Source organism: Giraffa tippelskirchi, chromosome 4 (genome assembly GCF_054371585.1).
Source record: "Giraffa tippelskirchi isolate mGirTip1 chromosome 4, T2T-mGirTip1v1.2.pri, whole genome shotgun sequence".
Lineage (NCBI taxonomy): Eukaryota > Metazoa > Chordata > Mammalia > Artiodactyla > Giraffidae > Giraffa > Giraffa tippelskirchi.
The window spans coordinates 53512481-53526926 of NC_137278.1; the positions used below are offsets into that span (position 1 = coordinate 53512481).

Sequence of the window (14446 nt, forward strand, 5' to 3'; positions counted from 1 at the left end):
CAAACTCCAGGAAATAGTGGAGGACAGAGAAGCCTGGCGGGCTGCAGCCCATGGGGTCGCAAAGAGTTGGACACAGCTTAGTGACTGAAAAACAACAACAAAAAATTTGTGAAATACGAGGGATTCGATGATGAATGGGATGTGATTTCTGTCCTTGAGTATCAAAGAGCCTAGCATTTGAATCTATAACTAGATGTGAGTGTGAAGAAAGGGAAGTGTGATTTATCAATAAGATCAAGGAGGTAAAATATCTAAGTCACTTTCATCCCAGGCTTCTTCTTTCCTCTAAGCATCCCGAGAGTCCTCCAATTCTTTGGGATCAGAAACACCCAATATTTTTATATTCTAGCATGAACGTGTAGGTGGTTTACCATGAAACTATCGAACCTTATGCTTTAGGGTTCCTGGCTCCCTAAGACCCTGTGTGTAATTTTGTATTTCTTTCCTAAGAGTCACCCCTCAGAAACAGGTAGGCCTCAGGCTCCAAAATCTGGATCTGCCTTTGAGTGAATGTTTCTCAGAGACAGGTCTATAAAACACTGTTTTTAGCAGCAGCCAAGGATCCTAGTTTGGGCTCTCAGGATTTCTCTCAAGGCAACTAAAAACCTGGAGGCTGCCCTCAATGTCATAGGTGTGGCCAGTTCAAAGTCATTCCTATTACATTCATTCTTCACTTAATACCAGCTGGCTCGGGGCTTCCCTAGTGACTCAGTGGTAAAGAATCTGCCTGCCAGTGCAGGAGACACAGGTTCAGTCCCTGATCCAGGAAGATCCCCCTGGAGGAGGAAATGGCAGCCCATTCCAGTATTCTTGCCTGGAGAACCCCATGGACAGAGGAGCCTGGCAGGGTACACAGTCCATGCGGTCGGTCGCAAAGAATCAGACACGACTTAGCAACTGAACAACAACAGCAAATAGCTGGTCCTGCTCCCTTTGCCTTTTAAATCAACCCGGGGGCGCTGGGGGGTGGGGTAGGCAGCAAGCAGTGGTTTCTGATGGTTCATTGTTTTGGAATTTAAGACACTCAGGAATTAAAAAATCCTCCCAACAACCTCTCAGTGGGCCACTGAGGCAGGAAAGTATACAGACAATCCTATCGGTGCTGGGGGTGGAGCTGAGACTGTGCGGGAACTGAGAGCTACTAAAGCCAGGCTTCTGGCCACCACAGGGCTTACCAGGCCAGGGATATTTGTCCAGCTCATCCACAGGTCCAGAGGAAATCAAACTCTGAAGAATTGGCTGTTTTACACTCATCTGAGTCATTGTTGTTGTTCAGTCTCCTAGTCATGTCCGACTCTTGTGACCCCGTGGACTTGAGCACGCCAGGCCTCCCTGTCCCTCATCTGAGTCATAAGTGGCTCAAAACTAGAATGTTATTAATGTGAGAACAAAAGGCCTAATTGCAAAATAATTGGCTCTGGCCATTTGCTCAGAGTCCTCTCCCCTTACCAGGCCAGTCCACAAAGGGTTCCTAATTACAGGCTGGGAACTGAGTGAGTGAAAATGATGCTGAGACTCTTCAAGGGCAGGTACTATGCTTGTGTTGCCCACTGTTACCTCTCCAGCAGCTGGTAGAGCCCCTGACCCATGGGAAGTGCTCCATAAAGACTTATATAAAAGAAAGTGGATGAGCTGTTATCAGGATATACAGCCATTTCTCCTAAGATGAATTGGCTGTCCTTTGAACAATTCTCTCTAAATGAACAGCTCTGACCAATCAGAGCATCTTTGTCCTTGGACAGTGTGGGAGACATACTATAATTTCTAACCTTGTGGTCACCCTTCTTCTGGATTCCGCAAGCCTTTTGTTATGACTCATTGCCTGCGGAGCACTCACCTTATTAACTGTTACATTCCAAGGCTCTTTTCCAGAGCTTGTTTTAACTCCTTGATGGGTGTGGGGGGAGACAGGTGACACTCTTGAGAGGCCCGGCCAGCGGCAGGGGCTGACTCATCCATTTGGTGTGGATTGCACTCACTTCGCTTTCAAAGGGTCACATTTTCCGACTTTCCTTGCAGCTACTCATTCTCTTTAAGTCCCATTCTTCCCAAGATCTTCCTAGGTGGGTTTGTGAGGTTTTTAGTTAGCATATGATTTTTTGGCAAAGTTGAAGCAGGAAAGGTTCTCATGAAGAATTCAGCGGCCTGTGGGGATAAACTATGATGTGAGAGGGGCAAGTGTGGACCTGGGGATCAGGACACCTGGGCTCGTTTTGGACATATCAGTCATTTCACAAATTAGCACCCCAAACCCTCAGTGGTGGCCAAGTGCAGGGCTGTGCTCACTCCCTCCCAAGGGTGGCAAGCTAGTAAAAGGGAATAGTTTCATTGTAATCATGGAGAATTACAAAATGAATTGGGAGCACTTTGTGGGGCTAGTCTCCAACTGTGCATGATGGCCAGGATCCTCATGGGTGTTCTTTCAAATGCAGATCCTTGGTCCCTACCACTCAGAAATTCTGATCCAGTAGGTCTGAGCAAGTGTTCATCCCCACCCCCACCCCTGCATGAAGGTGATTTTACTGAAAGTGGCCCTAGCACGCCTGAAGGAAGGGGACAGGAAATAGTTCACAAGGGCAGGGGTCTACTGTTGTTTTGTTGTTTTCGGCTGCACAGCAGCATGCAGCTTGTGAGATCTCTGTTCCTCCACCAGGAATTGAACTGGGGGCCTCGGTAGTGAAATCGCAGAATCCTAATCAGTAGGCCATCAGGGAACTTCCTCTTTGGCTGATTTTTAAGGGAAGATATAGAAACTTACTCGGCACAGAGGCACAAAATGGTGTGATGTTACTTTTACCTTTGATTTTGAGAAAATGAAGCCCAAGAGACATAGCTCTACCTAAACTGATTTTAGTTCTTCACTTGGGCTCCTCCTCTCTCCCACTTAGGCACAGACAGGAACACACACTCAACACACATACATCCTATCCCCTAAGCCTCTAAACACACTGGAGTCTCCCCCATCCTCCAGACCATAAGAACCGCCCCTTTCACTCCGGACCCCTCCATTTACCACCTTTTAGTTCCCATTTCTTTCATTTTAAATATTTTATTTATTTGACTGTGCTAGGTCTTAGTTGCAGCATGTAAATCTTAGTTGTGGCTTGTGGGATCTAGTTCCCTGACCAAGGATCGAACCAAGGCTCCCTGCATTGGAAGTGCAGTCTTAGCCACTGGACCACCAGGGAAGTCCCTCCCATTCATTTCAGTGAGAAGCTTCCTTAAACATACAAGAAAAAAAAAAAAGAAACAAACAAAAGGGCAGGAGGCAAACGGGCCCTTCTGATTCCAAAACCAGTACATGTTCACTTTAGAAAATTTCAAAACTCAGGGAAAAAGGCCCTTCTTAACCACATCATAAGCTCTCAAGACACTCTGAACACTTACCACAATGACAATTCAATTTTTTCACTAGAATGTAAAGGCCTTGAGAATAAGGACATGATTTTCTTTTTCATCCTTGTATCCTCAGTAGACACAGAAGAATCCCAATAAAGATGTATAAATTGAACAAATAACATAAATCATTTATATTATCCATCCAGTCTTTATGTATTTGCTTTACTAGAAAACAAAAATGACATCGTGCTATATATACATCATTTAGAAGAGGATCAGTGTATGTTTGAAGTCTGATTTTCTTATTGAAAACATACCACAAACATATTTCTACCTGCTTTGAGTTTGGATAAACCATAATTTATTTAGGTTGTCTTCAACCTTAAATATTAAAAAGAACATTGTGATAAACGTCCTTGTATCTAAAATCTTTGCATGTATCAATCATGATTTAAAGAGACCAAGTGGGTCCAAGTGGGATTGCTGTACCAAAGACTGGGCAAAACTCTACAGCTCTTTGAAATCCTGTTTTGGAATGGTTGTAATAATTTATGTGAATTTCTATTAATAAAATAAACAAGACTTAAAAAAAAAAAAACCTGTGGTGGGAGGAGGACCTTATATCAGATAAAGTGGTCAGGAAAGGATTCCCTAAGGAGATGACTTTAGGTTAATGCTGTTCCGAGAAGAATGAGGTACAGACGTTCCAGGGACAGGAAAAAAAAGGAAACTACTCTACAGACAGATTGAGGACAACCTAAATAAATTATGGTTTATCCAAACTCAAAGCAGCTAGAAATATACTTGTGGTATGCTTTCAATCTGTCTAACACGAATTATATAGTGGAGGCAGACCCTGTCAGGACTTATACCTTGGTAGGAATTTGAGTGATTTTAAGAGATGAGAGCATTGAAGGTAAACCATTTGAAGGGCTCTAAGCTGTGGAATGAAATTAAAAGACGCTTGCTCCTTGGAAGAAAAGTTATGACCAACTTAGACAGCATATTAAAAAGCAGAGACCTTACTTTGTCAACAAAGGTCCATCTAGTCAAAGCTATGGTTTTTCCAGTAGTCATGTATGGATGTGAGAGTTGGACTATAAAGAAAGCTGAGCACGGAAGAATTGATGCTTTTGAACTGTGGTATTGGAGAAGACTCTTGAGAATCCCTTGGACTACAAGGGGATGCAACCAGTCAATCCTAAAGGAAATCAGTCCTGAATATTCATGGGAAGGATTGATGCTGAAGCTGAAACTCCAGTACTTTCGCCACCTGATGAGAAGAACTGACTCAATGGAAAAGACCCTGATGCTGGGAAGGATTGAAGGCAGGAGGAGAAGGGCACAACAGAGGATGATATGTTGGATGGCATCACCGACTCAATGGACATGAGTTTGAGTAAACTCCAGGAGTTGGCGATGGACAGGGAAGTCTGGCGTGCTGCAGTCCATGGGGTTGCAAAGAGTCGGACACGACTGAGTGACTGAACTGAACTGAAGCTGTGGAATGTCTTCCCCAGTAGCTCAGCAGTGAAGAATCCACCTGCCAATGCAGGGTTCAATCCCTGGGTTGGGAAGATTCCCTGGAGGAGGAAATGGCAACCTACTCCAGTATACTTGCCTGGGAAATCCCATGGACAGAGGAACCTGGCGGGCTACAGTCCATGGGAGTCTCAAAGAGTCAGACCCATGCCTTAGTGACCACAGCAACAATAAGCAGTAATATATGATCCATCTGTGACCCTGAACTATAGCTCTAGTAAGAAAATATATCATAATATAACAACATCAGGACTTCCCTGGTGGTCCAAGGTTAAGACTCCATGTTTCCAACGCAGGGAGTGTGGACTCTAACCCTGGTTGGAGAACTAAGATTCTCATATGACATGTGGCCAAAAATATATATATGTATATAACAATGTTTAGACTTCCCTAGTGACTCAGTGTTCAAGAATCCACCTGCCAATGCAGACCAGGGTTCAATCCCCGGGTAGGAAAGATCCCCTGGAGGAAGAAATGGCAACCCACTCCATTATTCTTGCCTGGGAAATCCCATGTACAGAGAAGCCCGGTCCATGGGGTTGCAAAAAAGTTGGACATGACTAAGCATCTAAACAATATAATGGTATTTACCTCTGGCTGGTAAGTTTCTAAGTGATCTTTATTTTTTTCTCTTTACACTTTTCTGTATTGGCCAGAATTTCTCCAATGTGTATGTATTACTTTTGTAGTTTTAGAAATTTAGTCAAAAAAGGAAAAAATAGTATCTAGAAGTGCAGATGGTAAAGAATCTGCTTACAGTGCAGGATACCCAGGTTCGATCCCTGGGTTGGGAAGATCCTCTTGGAGAAGGAAATGGCAACCCACTCCAGTATTCTCGCCAGAAGAATTCCATGGACAGAGGAGCCCCTGGGCTACAGTCCATGGGGTCGCAAAGAGTTGGACTGAGCGACTAACACACACACACACACAAAGTGGCACAAAGGAGAGACAGGAGTATGCATTTGTGATCAGGAGATAAGATTCACTCTGAGGCTCAAGGAGGGAAGGTAGCAGCCTGGAATGGTTTGGTTGCCATGGGAATGAAAAGGGATGAATATGACCAACGTTTAATGGGTAGAATCCACTGGTGACTGATTGGCCATGGGAGATAAAGGGAAGTCTAGATGATGGTTGGATTTCATCTTGGGTGACTGACTAGGTTGATGACGACTCTGCTTAATCCAACAAGGGATCCAGGAAGAGCAGAGACATGGGAGGGAAGATGAGAATAGTGTCATAGGAAATGAGATTGGGCTGCAGCATCAGAAGCCAAGCAATCAGATGAATCAGGTTATAAAGCTGAGGAAGAGGAGCTATAGTTATTTTAAGAAGCTTAGCTACGAAGAGAAAGAAACAATCAGGTGGTAACCAGAGGGAGTGTTGGGTTGGGGTGTTTCTCAGCCAAGGGAAGTAGACTAACCGAGGCTGAGTACTTGAAAGTATATATGTCAAGGAAGTGGCTGAAGGAGTCTGATCTGAGATGTGGTGAAGTGGGATCCTAAGCAGAGGTGGGATTGAACTGGAAAAAGGACCTCTCAGTTCTTCTGGGATGGGAGTGAGAGCATGAAGCAATAGGATAGATATGTACAGATTCCTTTGGGGGTTCACTGTGGGAAGGGGAAGAAGTTCTTATTTTGTGAACTGCACTCCCCCTGTGAATTGGGTGAGGTTATCTACTGGGGTTATGGATAGGTAAGTAGCTGACACCAGCTGGTAAAGGTCTAAACAAATCTGAGAATGACAGATAAGAAGTGCTCAAAGGTACTGAGGTCAAACTGCAGCTGAATCCACTAGATTTTTCTAACAGATTCCCCCCTCCATTGCGCAACCCCTGGCTCCAACTCCATATCTTTCCAGCATATTTTACATTGTATTCTGAATGCCAATCAAACATAGGTGGTGATGGTGTGCAGAATCATTGTGCAATTGATTCAGGATTGGGAGTTTACCGTCTAAAGAGTTGAAGGTCATGAATGAGAAGAGTTTTAGTTGACAACAGGGAATGCACTGGTCAAGAAGAGAATGGGGAGTTTCCCTGGTGGTTCAGTGGTTAAGAATCTGCCTTGCAATGCAAGGAACGGGTTCAATCCCTGGTCCAGGAAAATTCCACATGCCGTGGCTCAACTAAGCCTGTGCAACACAACTATTGAGCCAACATTTCTAGTGCCTGTACTCTGCAACAAGAGAACCCACCACAATAAACCCAGGGACCACAACTAGAGTAGCCCCGCTTACCTCAACTAGAGAAAGCATTTGCACAGCAACAAAGACTTACCGCAGCCAAAAAATAAACAAATCTTTTGAAAAAAAAAAGAAGAGAATGGGGTTAAAAGGAAAAAAAAGTCAAGTGGAAATATCAAAAGATTGAGGGCCTGAAAAAGTAAAAGAATAGCTTTAATTCCAGGATAAGAAAACCCGGTGAGAAGGAAATGGCAACCCACTCCAGTACTCTTGCCTGGAAAATTCCATGGACGGAGGAGCCTGGTGGGCTACAGTCCATGGGGTTGCAAAGAGTCGGACACGACTGAGTGACTTCACTTTCACACTTAAGAAAACCAGAAAAGTAGGCAGTCACAGTAAAACAGGAAGTTGTATACTAGAGTCTGGGTGTGGTCCAGAGAGAGGAATGGGTGGCTGAAGCGCAGGTGCACGTGGTTAGATTGTTAGAAACCAAGGCATTGCAAGGCTGTGCTTGAAAATACTCAGGGTGGCAGAGTCTGAAATGAAAACTGGAAATGAAAAGTTGGAGGCCTCTCTGACTCTTGCCTAGTGACTGTGAGGTCAGTGGAGAGCACAAAGCAGGGACGTACCAGATAGCACCAGCCTTTCCGCCCCTTTCTAGGCCTCTGGGAAGGCGGCAGAAAACTGTTGGCAGCAGGACCTCTGAAACACATGGGGGTTCAAATCCTGACTAGGTACGTGGCCAAGTCAATTAACTTCTCTGTGCCTCACTGGTCTTAGGAGTAAAATGGAGATACAATAGCACTGACAAGCAAAGTGCTTATCACAAGGCCTGCCATGTGTACCAGAGCACTACTTGAATGTCAACATCATTATCATTTCCTACTTGAACAACGAAGGGGTTGTAAGTCTCTAAGGCACAGACTCTCAAACTTTTTGGACTCAGAATCCCTTTATGCTCTTAAAAATTATTGAAGACTCCAAATAACTTAAAAAAAAGCCAAACGTATTATATTTACTGCATTTTAATGAAAATTAAAACTGAGTAAAAATTTGATAACCCATTTCCTAGTATTTTTAAGAAAAAATAATTTTTCAAAGTAAAAAGTATTTTACATCTTTGCAAGCAATATCTTTAATGGCTGGCTTAATTGAAGACACCTGGATTCTCTTAGCTGCTTCTGCCTTCTATTGAGCTGTGCTGTTTCAAGTATTAACATATAAGAAAACCCAAGCAACTCAAGGACCCTTTGAAAGGGTCTTGAAGACCCTGGACCACACTTTGAGAACAGTTACTTTAAGCTTTTATCCAACTTCATTTTTTAAATTTTGTCTGTGCTGGGTCTTTGTTGCAGCTAGTGGGATTAGCTGCCCTGCGGCTTGTGTAATCTTTCGGATCCTTAACCACTGGACCACCAGGTAAGTTCCTTTCTTCTTGCTTTAAACCATTCATTCATTCACCCATTCAACACTACTGGATCCCAGAGACAGAAAGAAATTGTGTGATTGCCTGTTTTGGAGGAGATTAGCTAAGAAACAGATGAAAACTAAAAATTATGCACAGCATAAGTGAGCATGGGGAGGAACTTACTGATGGGACTGAGAGGCAAGGGAAGGCTTAAGAGACTATAGGCAATTTGAATTTGGGCTTGAATTTCTTGTGCTCCGTTTAAGCAGAGGGAACAGCACGTGCACAGGACCAGAGGCAGGAAGCAAAACAGTACAACAAAGCACAGGTTTAGTTAGGTACAATTTACACAGAAGTAGAATGCAATGATCTTTTGTTTATAGACCTGTAAGTTGTGACAAAGGTATACAGAAAACACTAATAAAACCAAGACAATATGCCCATCACCTCAATAAGTTCTATGTAGCCAATGCCCAACCCTCACCTTCTCAGCTGCAGGTAACTATTAATCTGATTTCTGTTTTTAGTTTGTTTTTGTTTTGGGCCATATCACATAGCTTGCAGGATCTCAGTTCTCTGACCAGGGACTGAACCTGGGCCATGGCAGTGAAATCCTAACCACTAGGCAACCAGGATATTCCCTAAGTTTTTACTTTATAAATTTAACTATACACTCACAAGAAGTTGCAGAGAGAGCCCATATACCCTTACCCCAGCTCCATCCAATGGTAACATCTTACAAAACTACAGAACATATCTAACCAGGAAACTGACATTAGTGCAATTAACTACAGACCTTATTCTGGTTTCACCAAAGTTAAGCGCATTAGCTTGCTTTAGGAGAAGGCAATGGCACCCCACTCCAGTACTCTTGCCTGGAAAATCCCACGGACGGAGGAGCCTGGTAGGCTGCAGACCATGGGGTCACTAAGAGTCGGAAACGACTGAGTGACTTCACTTTCCCTTTTCACTTTCATACATTGGAGAAGGAAATGGCAACCGACTCCAGTGTTCTTGCCTGGAGAATCCCAGGGACAGGAGAGCCTGGTGGGCTGCCATCTATGGGGTCGCACAGAGTAGGACACGACTGAAGCGATTTAGCAGCTTGCTTTAAGGAACATAATTAGGCTTCCCTGGTGGCTCAGATAGTTAAGAATCTACCTGCAATGCAAAAGACCTAGGTTCAATCCCTGGGTCAGGAAGATCCCCTGGAGAAGGGAATGGCTACTCACTCCAGTATTCTTCCCTGGGAAATCCCATGGAGAAAGGAACCTGGAGGGCTTCGGTCCACAGGGTCGCTGAGTCAGACATGACTGAGCGACTAACAGCAGGAGGTGATACACGTGTGCTTATCTGGCACAGTGCCTGTAACTTAGTTAAATTCAAGAAATAATTTCACCATTTTTCTTATTATAAAGGGAAATTTGGGTGACCACCCCGACTTGTGAGATTACTATAATTTTTGAACATGCCTGTCATGAATGTTTTGATGTATGCACATTGCTTCCCTGGTAGTTCAGATGAAGAATCTACCTGCAATGCAAGAGACCCAGGTTTGACTGCTGGATCAGGAAGATCCCCTCGAGAAGTGAATGGTTCCTCACTCCAGTATTCTTGTCTGGAGAATTCTATGGACAGAGGAGCCTGGTGGGCTAGTCCATGGGGTTGTAGAGTCGGACACAACTGAGAGAGTAACACTTTCACTTTGAAGGAACATGTGCGGATGTGCTAAGTCGCTTTAGTCTTGTCCGACTCGCTGCGAGAGGTGAGAGGTGGGTTCTTTACCACTAGTGCCTCCTGGGAAGCCCCTAATATGGATTTAGACATGGAAGGAGAACTCAAGGAAGTGCAGGGAAAGGACTGGAGGAGACACTTGTGAAGAACAAACATCATTTGATGAACAACTTGGTATGAACGTCTACATTAATCCTTTGGCAAATGGAGTCTCCTATGTGGCAGGAGAGCAAGCAGGTTGTTTTAATTGAAGGGCTGACTCTAGTTGAACTGAGGATATGTTTCGTCCAGTCATGAAAACCCTGAATAATCATAATATTCCTGCTTACTCTTAACAAAGAGAAAAAACTGTATTTTAATCAATTCTTCATTTTCTTACTCTTGTCTGATTGAAAACAATAACTGTCAAACATCTGATATCCCTTTCAGGTTTAGACAGTCATCTGTATGCATTCCTTAATAGGATTAGCTAACAATTTCCCAAACCGAAACACTCTTACTCCTTCCTGGAGTTCATCAGTTGTATTTCTGTCAGCTCTCCTACCTGCTCCAGCATTTTGTCTGACTATATTATCGATAATGCCTTAATCTCTATCACTTAATATATTTACAGACATCATTTACTTATGACAGGACTATAGGGTGTTGCTGTCTTTTCTTTTATAGCCCAAGGGTACTAAGAGTTTGGTACCCTGGATCACACACACACAATACCCTAAAATGCGTAGAAAGTCACTGGCACGAGACAATCATCAGTTGATCTTAGTTATCCTTGATGGAAGCCCTATTTTTTTTTGCCACGACACAGGGCATGTTGGAAATTAGTTCCCCAACCAGAGATGGAACCATAGTCCCCTGGCTTGGAAGCACGGAGTCTTAACCACTGGACCACCAGGGAAGTCCCTGGAAGCCCTATTCTTTCTATCCCACCAAACCCCATTAGGGCCTTGATGAACCTCTTCAAGCTGTGTGGAACTGGACTTCGGCAAAAGCTCCATACATGCATTGGAAATATTTCTGGTGACAAAGTCCTCATTTAAAGCCCTGTTTGTTTAAACCTTAGTTTGGCTGATCATTAATTACCACCAAACACACACAAGCCCTTGGGTAGAGCTGAGTGACCTAATATTTATTTCCTTGACTTTAAGACAGGCATTTTATATCTTTGAAATCAAGCCGCCTCTTAAATCAGATTTAAGAAATACTGTAACAAACTGCTTTTACTGTGTCCCCTGCTAGTTTATATACACTTCAGCTCTTAATTCACCAACTACTTGCTGTTATTATTATTATTATCATCTGTAATCACGCCCATTTTTTTTTAACGCCCATTTTAAAGATAGGAAAGGCACAAGAAGGCTCTCATTTTCTCCAGATAACACAGCTAGTAATGTTGGAAAGCAATAAGAATAATCCCAAAGCAAGAAGTACTTTAGAATCCAATTTAGGTAGACTTAGCCAAAGGACATAGTTCTGGTTTTTGCACACACACACAAAAGGAATTTCAAATATAAAAGGGTAAATAACAGTCAAAAACCAAACAAAAGACAAGGAAACGGGGACTCAGCAAGGTCAATGAGCTTGTCCAAGGTTATGCAGAGGATATCAGATCCAGAATCCATGGCAGATCTGTCTTGATTCCAAAATGCGGCTTCTTTCCACCAAACCACGCTGCCAACAGACACGTGGTAAGGGGATGCATAAATATTTGATGAATAATGCCTGAAAACAAAGTTAACAAGGATGATGGTAAAAATATAAAAGATAGATTAAAAACGGAAAAGTAGTTCAGGAACTGGAGAAAAAAAAAAAAGAATCACACACACAGACACACACACCCCAGTAGTTTTCAGAGCGGAGCATTCAGGCTGAGCCAAGATGCTGGAACAAACTTTGCGCGGGGGCCGCCGGACACCTGGGCAGGCGGGAGCGGAGTCTTCCCCCGGGATGGTTCCCAAGGAGCCAGCCGGCCGTGGGGCACAGCAGCCAAGCCCAGCCGCCTCCCGGCTGGCCTCCCGGGCCCACGCCCTCCCGACCGCCGGTCACCGGGCTAGGCAACGCGGGACTACGCCCGGAGGCCAGCCGCCTTTCCTGCCGGGCCGCTGGCTTAAACACAAACACGTGTCCCCGGCCGGTGCGCAGCCTCCCGTCGGGGCTGAGGGCAGCAGGGCGCTTCCCGCGGTCGGCCCGGCAGCCAAGCGCAAGAGGGCGGGAGCCTCCCGCGGTCCCAGCTCGCTGCCGGGAAGCACCTGCCGTCGCGGTCGGCCCGGCCCAACGGCGGAGCGCCTAGGGCTCGGTTCCGGGTAGGCCCCAGGCGGGGCTGAGGGCCACGCGGGCCGGCCGTACCGGCGAGCGCCGGCGCCCGGGCGTTTCCTCTTCCTCCCTACGCGAGGCGCGGCGGCGCGGCGGTGGCCAGGCCGAGGCCGGGCTCGGGCGCCCGACCGCGGCCTGCTGGCGAGCGCGGCCAAACGCCGCGCCCCAAGTCGCCGCCGCGGCTGCCGCCGCCACCGCGGCGCCCCCGCCGCGCCCTCCGGCCGCGGGGCTCCGGACAGCTGGGCCCGGCGCGGGCAGCGAGAGGCGGGGCCGGCGTGCGGGCGGCGGAAGGAGGCGGAGGAGGAGGAAGAGGAGGAGGAGGAGGAGGCGGCGGCCGGGAGCCGGGGAAGAGGGGCGGGGGGTGGGCCGGGGGAGGGGAGGAGCGGGGTTTGCGGAGAGCGGCGCCGCAGCCGGGAGCCGGCGGGCCCGAGAGTGACCGAGTCACGGCGGGCGCCGGCGGAGCCGCGGCGTCGGACCCGCCTCCTGGAGGAGCTCAGCCCCGGCCAGGCCCGGCCCCATTCCCGCCCCGCGCCGCCTCTCCGCCGCCGCCGCCGCCGCCGCCGCGGGAGCGCTCCCCTGCCCACCCCGCCCCCGCGGCCGAGCCCGGGAGTCGAGTGGGAGTCGGCCGGCCGGCGCGGGCAGCGCCGGGACCCCACAGGGGACACTGCAGCCGGAGCCCGGGAGGGGCCGCGCCGCCACCGTCTGAACTAGGATGTCCCGACATGAAGGTGAGACGAGCCCCCGCCCCCACCCCCACCGCCCGGGCCTCGGCCTACCCCGCCCGGGCCGGGCGCCGCGGAGGGCGGCCGGGAAGCGGCGGAGACTTCGGCCGGGCCCGAGGCGGGCCCGAGGCGCCGGGTCCGAGAGCGAGCAAGCGAGCGAGGGCGGAGAGCCGCGGCGCCGCCGCCGCCACGGCTGCGGCCCTGAGCTGGGCCTGGTGCCGGAGGCGGGGCGGCCGGGCCGGCCGGAGGGTTTGCACTGTCATGGGGCGGGGGAGGGGGAGGGGAGGCGGCGGGGCCCGTTACCGGCGGGAGCCCGGTCCTCGGGACTGATACTGGACGCCGTGGTCTGGCCGGCCGGCCCCGGAGCCGCGGGGCCCCGGCGCGGCCTAGAGCTCCCGCCGTCCCGGAAGGGCCCGGCGCGGCCGCCGAGCGGGGCTGCGGACGGCGGCAGGAGGCCGAGGAGCCGACCCGGGACCCGGCGGGTGAGTCCGGTCGCCGGGAGACGACGGGGAGTGCCTGTGCCTGCGGGCGACCGCGGGGCGGGCGGGAAGGCTCTGCAGCCGGGGAACGAGAAGCCCCCGTCGCCTGGAGCCCGCCCCGGCCTCGCGGCTAGGCCTCGGCGCGTCCCTGGGCTCGGGTAACCCAAGTTCCCGGGGCGGATCCGGCCCGGCCGGGCGAGCAAACTCACTGCTCGGTCACTGGGTCGGAAGAGGACTCGCTCCTGGCGGGCGGCGGGCCCCTTGCCTGGCATGCACGGTCTCCTGAACCAGGTTTTAGTAAAAGACCGTGGTGAGGTCTGGTAGTGGTTAGGGGGCGTTTGGGACTTTGTTTTGTGATTTTAAAACATGGGGGTACAGTTGCAAATCAGCAGACTGTTCTAGCCCGATCCCAGGGCACAAAGAAAAAAATGTTTAGGGCCGAGGTCTAGGCGTTGAGCTGATAAAAAAAGAAGTTAACTTTAATTTGCTGCCATATGGTTTAGAAAAGGGGGAGGGGGTTGTGTTTTCTTTGTTTCACTACCACAGGTCTTTAAATAAAAAGTCTTACGAGACTTGGCGGAAAAGTTTATCCTGGTAAGGTTAATGCAAGACTGTAGAAGTGGTTTGAAGACATTTTGTACTCTTGATGTTAAAATCCTATATAGGTGATGTAGGAGTGGAGAAAGTTTAGTGAGTCAGATTCGTGTGTGTGCACCACAGCGTTGCAA

General features: G+C 48.1%; 1 protein-coding gene and 1 long non-coding RNA gene across 4 annotated transcripts in view; both read left to right on the forward strand.

Annotated features, from left to right (window-relative positions):
• Positions 1 to 5964: 5964 nt before the first annotated feature.
• Positions 5965 to 11261, forward strand: LOC145547418 (uncharacterized). The gene is made up of 2 exons (XR_014083821.1): positions 5965 to 6573; positions 8418 to 11261. It is a non-coding gene; the product is annotated as an uncharacterized LOC145547418 (long non-coding RNA).
• Positions 11262 to 12889: 1628 nt separating this feature from the next.
• The window catches only part of KCMF1 (potassium channel modulatory factor 1), a 79411-nt gene continuing 77854 nt past the window's right edge, over positions 12890 to 14446 (forward strand). For 2 of the 3 annotated variants that reach the window (XM_081596924.1, XM_081596925.1), the window contains exon 1: positions 12890 to 13245. In XM_081596924.1, coding sequence (XP_081453050.1) covers positions 13230 to 13245 — 16 coding nt within the window. In that variant the 5' untranslated portion in view covers positions 12890 to 13229. Of the gene's footprint in view, positions 13246 to 13275; positions 13722 to 14446 lie in introns of those variants that run through there. The other variant, XM_081596926.1, reaches the window with a different exon arrangement.